General features: G+C 41.5%; 1 protein-coding gene across 2 annotated transcripts; it reads left to right on the plus strand.

Moving 5' to 3' along the window:
* The first annotated feature begins 261 nt into the window (after positions 1-261).
* Positions 262-9,165, plus strand: LOC131136435 (ceramide kinase). 2 transcript variants are annotated; one of them, XM_058083238.2, is made up of 14 exons: positions 262-383; positions 479-602; positions 1,288-1,383; positions 3,098-3,235; positions 3,671-3,799; positions 3,881-3,943; positions 4,020-4,166; positions 4,238-4,312; positions 4,580-4,732; positions 5,018-5,123; positions 5,457-5,560; positions 8,201-8,397; positions 8,468-8,781; positions 8,852-9,165. In XM_058083238.2, the coding sequence occupies exons 2-14, from the start codon at positions 479-481 to the stop codon at positions 8,949-8,951; spliced, it is 1,746 nt and encodes a 581-aa protein (XP_057939221.2). In that variant the 5' UTR covers positions 262-383; the 3' UTR covers positions 8,952-9,165. The 2 variants fall into 2 exon arrangements, with proteins under 2 accessions (XP_057939221.2, XP_078653716.1); XM_078797590.1 differs by having other exon boundaries at positions 335-383; positions 462-602.
* The last annotated feature ends 1,641 nt before the right edge of the window (positions 9,166-10,806 follow it).

A 10,806-nucleotide genomic window follows, 5' to 3' on the forward strand; every position in this document is an offset into this window, starting at 1 on the left:
AATGAGCACAATGTATACTACTAGTAGTAGTACTATTACAGATATTACTATTATTAATAATAATGTAATCCATTACCATATATTATATCATTCTATTGCCCGACCTTCATTCAATGTTTGTAACAGCCTGATCCATTCTTTTACCAAATAATAAACAAAACACTCCATGTTATGAGATAATATATTAGATAACCGAAAGCCATCCACTTAGCCCGGTGTACTTTTTGAGGGGTGGGGCCTTTTTAAAAAAAATAAAAGAAAGAAAAACACCTGTGTTTGGGGCGGTGTCTTCAGCATTTCGTGAATTAATCGCGTCTCCATTTTCATCCGGAGGCAGATGATAGGTTTGAGATAAGGCTGCCGGGGTGCTGGATAGTGGCTGGGTGAGTAGGGCATTCCTAATGATTTGAGTTGATAAGTAAGTTGCGTTTGAGGACCGTCGGAGAGCAACCGCCGAATAGTGTGCTCTGTCGTCCAGATGGAGCCGGTGTTGACGCTGGAGTCAAGCTTGTGGGTTGGAAATAAACGATACCGAGGCGTGCTGACTGGCTGGAAATTCAACTGGACCGAGGTAGATAAGAAGAATCGCGATAAGAAAACAAGTATGTCACCCTTTCACTCCCTGAAATAACTCAGAATACTATATAAAATGCCGCAAAACATGTGCAGTGACAACCACGTTTTCCCATTAAAAGTAGCTGTAAGATAACTTGACTTTGGTAAAGACTGAATGACAGGGACAGGTTGCAGTAATTAAACTTAAAATAATAACTGACGACAGAAAACATGCAGAACAAGTTGAACAGCATGAAAGTGAAGCAGTCTGTGTGTGCTGTGTCAATAAGCTGCATTTCATAAGGGTTATCTCAATTATCTCCATTCCACCCTGTCATCATAATTTATTGACAGTAAATGTGTGTATGTTCCTTTTGGGATGCTGAACGGAGGTTTTAATGACTTTGGTTTGAAAGAAAGGAGACTTTGTGACACATGTTTAACACCTTGGATGTAAAAAAGATAGATAAAGGGGTAGTTGGGATTTTTTGGACAGGAAGTTGTATGACACCCCCATAACCAGTGAAGTCCGTCAACAGCGACTCTCTCTCCCCTTGGTGTCATGAGCCCAGTTCTGGTGGGATTTGGGTGCAGAGGAAAGTAGTTCCAGCTAGTTGCTGGGGACAGTTAAGTTAAGAGTTTGGCTTCTCTAAACAATATGCCTATCCCTTTAACACAGCAGTTTGACCAATACTTTTTGCAAGTGTTTTTTGTTTGTTCTGTATGTGTCAGTTTCAGTGTTTGTGGCGGACATCGTTGGTGTGGAGGATGGACGGGTTTACATCCTGCCCCACAAGTCTGCAGTGGACACAGATAAAATCTTCACCGGTGGGTTCAAGACTGTTTATTTGTCACTTGCATAACTGCTGTAATATGGCATTCGATCTTCCGCTTCCATTCATTACAGGCGTAATGACCCGCATAGCTGCTGATTTTTTTTAAATTTTGCTCATCATTCCCAATTCTTATGTGAAACATAAACACATATTTCTTTGCCTTTTCTGTGCAAGACTGAATTTGATCTTTTCCTGTTTAAATTGACAAATTCAAATAATAAAGTCTCAAGATCACACATACACATATAGCTGAATAATAAACAATACTTATCACATACTACAGTGTTAATTGGCCCTGTACCCTAGAAACCGCCCATGAATGATACGGGAAAATGCCGAAATGATACTGTGTCAAAGCCCAGGACAGTGATACTGATAAAATATAGAGTTTAACCATGTCCGTTATCAGCCCCCGTAGCTGTCCACTCAGAGCGCGCTGCTCTGGTATCGTGCCCGTGAAACAACCAATCAGAGAACAGCACACAAGTGCTTAGTGCCTAGTGCTTCTCCAGTCACCAAAAAACCCAAACTTGATTAATGGAACTTTAATTGTCAGACATTGATAAGATAAGACTGTTGATAAAATATTATTGTTGAAATATTTTTGCAATTGTTGTGTTTACACTGTTTAGATATAATACATGTAATAAACTGAACATTTTCTGGAAACAAAATGGTCTTTTGATTAAATAGTACGTGATAATAAGCTCATGATTAAATAGTATGTGATAATAAGATCATCACATGGTTTGTCTGGTATCAGGCCCAGTATCATACCATGTGATAACCTATAAATATATATATATATATATATGGAAAAACGAAAGATATAATACATGTAGATATAATAGATATAAGAGTGTCAACCGCTGACATGTTGACAGAGCACAGACGGAGCAAAACAAACGCTGTGTGTTCATGCGCTGTTCTCTGATTGGTTGTTTCACGGGCATGATACCAGTGCAGCACGCTCTGAGTGGACAGCTACAGGGGCTGATACTGGACATGGTTAAACTATATATTTTATCAGTATCACTGCCCTGGGCTTCGACACAGTATCATTTCGGCCTTTTCCCGTATCATTCATGGGCAGTTTCTAGGGTACAGGGCCAATTAATACTGTAGTATGTGATAAGTTTTGAGATAAAAGGATGGCCGTTCCCCTTGTTCCCCGTGTTTAGAGTGCTCGGAAAATTGCAAATCCGCCTTTAACCGTTAAAGATGCGTGAATACCTTTTTCATTATGACAATATTGTTCAAACCCTTACATTCCAGCTCTGAATATTAGCCTGTCTAGCCATCACCATCCACAAAAAGATAATGTTGAGAGGGTAAAGATAACCATAAACACGTGCTTACATTAAAAATAACAGATCCCCCACCCATCCCTGTACACACAAACGGTATAGCACCAGCTGATGTTGAGGAGCTCACCATAGAACATTTGCTTCACCTGTTTGTAGGTTTGTGAGAGTTCTATTCAAACATCACGCCTCCTTTATTTCATCACCAATGAGCGTACTGATTGCAGATGTACTTTGTCAATAAAGTAAATTTTTTTTGTCTAAGTAGATTGAATAGTTCACAAGGAGTTCTCTTATTTTGTTAAAATAATTTCCCGTCTTGTGAATGTGCTTCCTCACTGTAACATTACACATTAAGCAAGGACAGCCTGGTTTTAATATCCATCTTTAATTCCCCTGCAGTTTTCTATGTGAAGCGTATCAGACGTAGGGGGGCTAATGGTGTGCTATGGAGACTGAGCCGGACCCAGTTTAGCTGTCCTAGCCGTGCCCTCAGAGACCAGTGGACCAAACATCTAAGAGCTGCTCTCAAAACTCACAGTAAGGATGCCAATTTAGCCACCAGGCTGATTTAGGTCACAGTCACAAAAGTGAGTATACCACTCAGATGTATGCAAATATTTTATATCTCTTTATATGAGACAACACGAAATGTGAAGTCAGTGAGTGTACAGCTTGGATAGATAGTTGTAATTTTTCAAATTTTTAATCCTCTGAAAATTCCACACACAGTCATGAATGTCTTAATTGCTAGCAAGAACAGTGAGTACATCTGTATGTAAAATTGTACTGACTGTGCCCAATCGGTACACGGTTATCCAAGCTGTAGACTGTTGACGATGTTTGAAAGTGTTATTTCCTTAGTGGTGTCCAATGAAAATAGATAATAAAATATTTGCAGGTATGTTTAGGATGTACTCATATTTGGCATGTACTGTATATACTGTATTGTATTTGAATCCTTCTCCTTCATAGGTCCTTTGCGTCCCAGCAGTTTATTGGTGTTTATTAACCCATTTGGAGGGAAGAAGAGAGGAAGAGACATATATCACTCTCTAGTGGCTCCTATCTTTGAGCTGGCTGGCATCAGCTGCCATGTTATAGGTAGGAAATATACTATTTCATGTTTCGTAATCGTTCTACCAGGTTTGTGTCATGCTTATGCTTCCTTTTATGCCTCGTTAGTAACTGAGCGGGCAAACCAGGCGAGAGACCACTTGCTGAAGAAAGACTTGACAGGCTTTGATGGGAAAGTGTGCTCATTTTTTAACCGTACCCGAGCAATGTCTGCAAGCACAACCTCTGTGTTTGTGTTTTTACAACAGTGTGGTGTGTGTGGGTGGGGATGGCATGTTCAGTGAAGTACTCCATGGTGTGATTGGACGAACACAACAAGAGGCTGGCCTCTGCGAGAATGATCCTGCTGTGGCATTACAACCTTGTCCGCTTCACATCGGCATCATCCCTGCAGGTGGTAACTAACGCTGGAAGTCTTTGCCAAAGCATTCAAGTCGAACTGACAGCAGTGTGTTGTCCCCGTAGGATCCACAGACTGTGTGTGTTACGCTACTGTGGGGGTGATCGACCCCGTCACTTCAGCTTTGCATATCATCATTGGTAGGTACGGAACAAAGAAGAAATAGGGACACCTGTTTCTATAAATAAATACCGGTGGTTGTGGGTCCACAAAGTTGTTGTTAAGCCACGGCAAAAAGAAAAGTCAAATATTTTAAGTTAAAATTTTTATCTAAACAGTCTATCTCGTGTCATTTTCACTTTAAGTCAAAATTGGGCATTGAGTATGACTCATATACGGCCTTAAGGGCATACTTTGTATATGTTTGTGTGACCACTGGAGTCTTAAACCTGACAATGTTTCTGCAGGGGACTCTCAACCTTTGGACGTCTGCTCAGTGCATCATGGCAACACTCTGGTGCGCTACTCTGTGTCCCTGTTGGGCTATGGCTTCTATGGTGACGTGCTGGTAGAGAGTGAAAAACATCGCTGGATGGGGCCTCTCAGATATGACTATGCCGGTATGGACTTTGGGGACATACAGTATATGTTTTTTAGTTGTTTTTTTAAATAACTAAAAAAACTTATACTGTGTGGGCTGGGAAGAATGGGAGTTCTAAAATAGAGTTGCTCGTCTGCACCATATTTATTTCTTTTTACCTCATGTACAGTAAGTGTAATGGCTACATGTAACAGCACATTTGTTTGTATAGTGTGTCGTCCTAGCCCTTTGATAATACATTGGTTACAACTTTTTGGCCTTGGAGTTTTGCACATAAGCTAATTGCTGGTCCCTTTCTGTCCAGGCACGATGGTATATCTGAACAACAGGAGCTATGCAGGCATAGTTCGGTTTCTGCCAGCTGACCCACTGCTTTCCAGCCCCAGGGACAAAACACGCTGTCTCTCAGGGTAATAATGCACATATCAAAGAAACAATTGTAGCAGCTGGGATTCGTTTTCGTTCTGTCCCTTCAGTTGACCTCATCTGTTTAATATGAGCAAATGTAAAGAGAAACCGAAGGATCGTTATTATTCAATGTGTTACAGTAACTGTTGTCCCTGAGCAACAGGGGCTCAGGTGTTGCATGCAGGTGATTTCAAGGAAAGGCGAACCGTTACAGCACTGCTGTACCTGGTTGTCATGCTCTGTCTTATGAATGGATGTCAAGGTTGAGTCCATCATTGTCTCATATTTCCATCCTGTGTGTGTGTGTGTGTGTGTGTACGCCTGTGTACATTCAGGTGCAATGTATGTTCCAGGAGCACAGAAAGACTTTTCCCACACACCCCAGATGCTAGCTCGCTCTACAGCTCCCACCTCAGCCAGATCAGTGGAGACTCAGATGGTAAACACACACAATATCAAACACATCGTAATTATGGTTCACGTCTGTTGAAATCTGTTGACTTTAAACTACTTCAACCTGAAATATAAACCTAAACGGCCCTGTGTGGAAAAGTGACTGCCCCCTAAACCTAATAACTGGTTGGGCCACCCTTCACACCTGCAATCAAGTGTCTCTTACAGCGCTGTGCAGGACTTGTGGCCCACTACTGGTGTGTTTTTCTGCAGCAGAATTCTAGTTTCTTTCAGCTTGAGGTCACCAACAGATGGCAGAACATTCTCCTTCAGGATTTTTTGATACACTACAGAATCCATGCTTCTATTTGTCAGAGAGCAGCAAAATAGCCCCAGACCATTGCACTACCACCACCACATTTTACTGTTGCTATGATGTTCTTTTTCTGAAATGCAGCGTTACTTTTACACCAGATGTAATGGGACACACATCTGGTCAAAAAGTTCAACTTTTGTCTCATCAGACAACAGGTATTTTCCCAAAGGTCTTCGGGATCATCAGAATGTTTTCCGGGTAAAATTGAGATAAGTCAAAGGCTGTGTTCGAAACCGCATACTAATTACTACTCATACTAACTCTTTGAGTATGCAGTGTGTCTACACTGTTGAGCATGTATCGTCAGCTTACTACTCATACCCAAACTACCCAGGATGCAACGCGACGTGACGTCACCGGGATGAGATCAGTCCAAACAGCGGTGTCAAGCAGGATATATTGCAAGTTGGTTCGCTTCTTGTTTTCAAAGTAAAAGCAGTGATTTATCACTGAGAAAAGTAAGGCGGTGTTTTATTTTGTGAAAATAACCTGAAGTGCGTTGCTCACTAGCTAGCTCGCTTAAATTTTGCTGAATTCGTCCGAATGAAATTGTAAACGGTTGGTGTTTGGACAAATAAATGGCACACTCGGGATCTAAACGGCCACTTTCTCGCCTGATTTTTAAAAAAACTCTCAATAATAATCTCAATTTACTGCAATGCCACATTTTGTTTACTGTATAGGTTATTGTTTTTGATGTACATATATTTACATTTATTCTGAACAGCACCTGCCACTTTTTATATTTATATTCTTATTCCTTATTTTATTTTTATTTGCATATTTTTTATTTTTACTTTCTACAAAATGCACCATGGAGTTGCACTCAAATTTCATTGTATGCAATACATTGTCAATAAAGGCGAGGAATTAAGTGATGTAATGGTAATGGTAATGGTAATGGTAATGGTAATGGTAATGGTAATGGTAATGGTTTTATTTCATTTGAACATGCATCAGATTCCAATTGAGTGCATCCCATAATCAGTTCACAGTTCCACATGTCAAAAAGGAGTAGGAAGAAGCAAAGCTTATTAAATCCTACCCCTCCATCTGGTACTTTTACAATCAGTAACTGTTACATTTGTTCACTTCCTGCTTTCCATAATACAGTTTAAGTTTCTTTTTTTTTTTTTTAATTTTTAATAATTTACCTCAAAATGACAATGACATAATGGGTACCATAGTAACCATAGTAACCATAGTAACCATAGTAACATGTATAAAGAGTTTAGAGCGAAAGTGAAATCAGCTTCAGCCTGTCGATTTCGGCTCGGGTAGGAGCGCAATGCATTGTGGGTTATCATGTAGTACGCTGTAGTGTAAACGCTTTGCATACTGTCTGTTGGATTGGGTATGCAGTATGGAGTGTGGATAGTATGGGCATGGACGTATGTAGTAGTACGATATCGTATGCGGTTTCGAACACAACCTTAATGTTCTTTTTGTTCAGGAGTGTTTTTCATCTTAGAACTCTGCCATGCAGGCAGTTTTTTGCCCAGTGTCTTCCTTATGGTGGAGTCATGAGCACTGACCTTAACTGAGGCAAGTGAGGCCTGCAGGTCTTTGGATGCTGTTGTGGGGTCTTTTGTGACTTCTTGGATGAGTCGTCACCGCGATTACCCAAATGGGGTAATTTTGGCTGGCCAGCCACTCCTGGAAGGTTCACCGCTGTTCCATGTTTTTGACATTTATTAAAAATGTCTCTCAATGTGTTTCGATGGAGTCCCAAAGCCTTAGATACCAGATTCTCAATCACTCATTGTTCCTCAATTTCTTTAGATACGTGCACACACACATGCACATACAAAATGCGTACAGTGTCTGTGTGTATGTATATATATTATATTATTATGTATATATATTAGGGATGTGGGTCATTTGGAAGTGAGCCATAATAAAAGTTTGGCATGGCTCAAAATGCTCAGTTTCAAAAGGTGTGGTAAAACCGTTTCTTTGTGACATCACACAGGGACAGACTTCCTTAGATATAAACTATCTGTGTTTTTCTTTAATGTACCTTTGCTTTGCTTCAAAATGTTTGTGCTAATCAGCCGTACACTTGCTGTACCCTGAACTCATCAGCCGTATAAACGCATATAAAATTCCAATATTGCTTCTGTTGCTGATGTGTTGTGTGATATACCGTGACAATGTAGTCTGAGAGCAATGTTTGCCTTTCCACTTTATCATGTACTCCAAATCAATACTGGAGGCAAGTTACTTTTAAATGTAGGAATTTTTAACCTGCTTCTAATCCTGTCCCCATCCTTTACTGTTTACGCTACAATGTGTCTTTGTGTCTGTTAGGTGACTGGGTGAGCGTGGAGGGCAAGTTCAGGTGTGTGTCTCTCACTTGTATGTCCTGCTCGTGTCCCAGAAGTCCTCTCGGCCTCTCTCCATCCGCTCACCTGGCAGACGGAACAGGGGATCTCATCCTGGTGTGGGACACTCACCCACTGGCGTTCCTCCAGTACCTCTACAGGCATACAAGCACACAGGACCGGGTAAGGTTGTATATTGTGTCATGACAATGAATATGGTTATGAACAGTCTTTTCCTGTTGTTTTTTTTTAGTTTGATCTGCCGTTTGTGGAAGTCCACCGAGTGAGGGCTGTTCGCTTCTCTGTCTTGTCTCATGAAGAAGAGGACGCATACAAGGAGGTAGGAGAGCCAACTGAAGTAGAAGCAATAGCAGCAGAAGAAGAGGATGGAGGGTATGTGGAGGACATACGCAGGAGTGGATCTCAGCAGCACTTCACAGAGAAACTTGGGGGACCTCCAAAGGCAACATGCGCCCCCCTCTGTGGTCTGTGCTGCAGGAAAGCCCCCACTTCGTCTGCGTGGAACTGTGATGGAGAGATTCTACCGTTTACTGATATCCTCTGCAGGTTAGCTAATACCATAACATCCTTATGCACCGTTCCTTCTGCTGTCTGCTCATGAAGTGTTGTTTGTCAGGATTCACGGACAGTTGGTACGACTCTACGCCAGAGGCATAGAAGATGCAGCGGCTCTGCACGGTTGCAACGAGGAACTGGTGAAAAGTGAAAGACGATGACAAATAGGGTCATGGCCAGGGGAAAAGGGGACGGGACAGAATGAGCATGGACTGAAGAGAGGTAACTGTAATGTTTTTTTTAAGGATTTAAATAATATACTATGTTCACATGTGTGAATTTGCTGTCACAATAAGATACTCCGAGGTTGCTTTGCTGTTAGTTTTGAGTTTATGTTTGTATTTATATGTTTCCTTGGTGTAAAAGTCAATAAAAGATAACTATTTACCATTCTCGTATACTCATGCAGTTTAATATGATCCAATACAATATGCTCGGTTTTTGATTGACACCATCAAAAAGGTATTTATGTGTTAATCGAATACACCATAATCCAAACAAAAGTAGTTGAAAGAAGTCAGTGTACAGCTTGTACGGCAGTTTTTATGTACTATCTCCCGAAAATGAGTCAACACGCATTCATTCATTCATTTTCTACCGCTTATCCTCACGAGCGTCGCGGCTGTGCTGGAGCCTATCCCAGCTGTCTTCTGGCGAGAGGCGGGGTACACCCATTCCCACCCACATTCATACCTAGTGGAGTGGCCAATTAACCTAGCATGTTTTTGGAATGTGGAAGGAAACCACAGTACCTGGAGAAAACCCACGCATGCACAGGGAGAACATGCAAACTCCACACAGAGATGGCAGAGGGTGGAATTGAACTCCGGTCCCCTAGCTGTGAGGCCTGGGTGCTAATCACTCGCCTGCTGTGCATCCAACACGCAGCCATTATTGTCGAAATAATTTTGGTCTTGCCTCCGGTCAAGCATGGCTATGGTAGAATCTGGTGATCTGGTATAGGCAAATGCTAAGCACATTGTGGCCTCAGGGGAGCGCCAAAGAATTGGAAAAATTAATTTGGCTGCAGCAATTGAAAATGTTGGTAATTGAGTATTCTACTGAAATTTTTGTTGATTAACTGAGTCGGAAAAAACATATTTTTGCTTGTTTAAAGAGCAATAATACATTTACAAGAAAAAAAATCACAAAATAATGAATGACCAACTGGTTTAAAACCCAATGAATTAATAAAGAGGAGGGGATTCCTATTGTGGTATTGCAGTGCCACGTTGCAACGGATACGCATCACGTTGTTTAGCCACATTTTCTGTCTTTTTGAACCTTTTTTTTTCTCTTTTGTTGCTTTCTCTAGCCTCTTCAATCTCCCTGCATCTTCATTAGACAGCCAAACTGACGTGCACCAATCATGACCGTGCTCAGAAGTGGTTGCAGACGTCATCCGTAGCCTGACGCAGCACCACACACAGCAAAAGTTCCTCCTGCGCTAAAAGAGCTGCATAGTGTCTGTATGCTCCCAAATCCGCACTGAGGATCCGTACTCATCCCCAAATTTTGCCCACACTTGCAAGTAAATCGACCCCGGTGAGACATTTTTTGTGGCAGCTTTTGTACTGTGCAAAACGTCTATCACAAAGACGGGAAGTCCCACACACTGCAGACATGCTTGTTCTGAACGTTGTATCGGACCATATCGGTACTGTGCTTTTCACTGATAATGGCCGATACCAATCGGTTGCCGATCAATCAGAGCACCTCTAGTTTCCCCAATACTGTTTCTCTAGAAAAGGATCAATTAAAAGGGACCTATTATAATTCTTCCACTTTCCCGACCTATAAATGTCATGTAAATGTTGTAGCGGAGTGGAGGTACCTAGAGGACAGTCTGAAGTGGAATAAAAGTGGAAGTCCATTGAAATACTGGAAGATCTAGTGAGCTCTCTGTGCGAGTCTCCATCTCAATACGAAACACAGAAAATGAGCACAATAGGTCCCTTTAAAAATTGCTGGTTTGTTACGCCGGTGTGTGCAATGCTTCGTGGGTAATGCAGTGTG

This window comes from Doryrhamphus excisus, linkage group LG17 (assembly GCF_037039965.1).
Source record: "Doryrhamphus excisus strain RoL-2023G ecotype Guam linkage group LG17, RoL_Dexc_Guam_v1.1, whole genome shotgun sequence".
In the NCBI taxonomy this organism is placed as follows: Eukaryota; Metazoa; Chordata; class Actinopteri; order Syngnathiformes; family Syngnathidae; genus Doryrhamphus; species Doryrhamphus excisus.

Excerpts from the sequence above, each read along its gene's own strand:
- LOC131136435 (XM_058083238.2), top strand. The coding sequence starts at position 479 with ATGGAGCCGGTGTTGACGCTGGAGTCAAGCTTGTGGGTTGGAAATAAA. Across the intron at positions 4,733-5,017 it reads TCTCAGATATGACTATGCCG|GCACGATGGTATATCTGAAC; the intron begins GTATGGACTTTG and ends CTTTCTGTCCAG. Across the intron at positions 8,398-8,467 it reads ATACAAGCACACAGGACCGG|TTTGATCTGCCGTTTGTGGA; the intron begins GTAAGGTTGTAT and ends GTTTTTTTTTAG.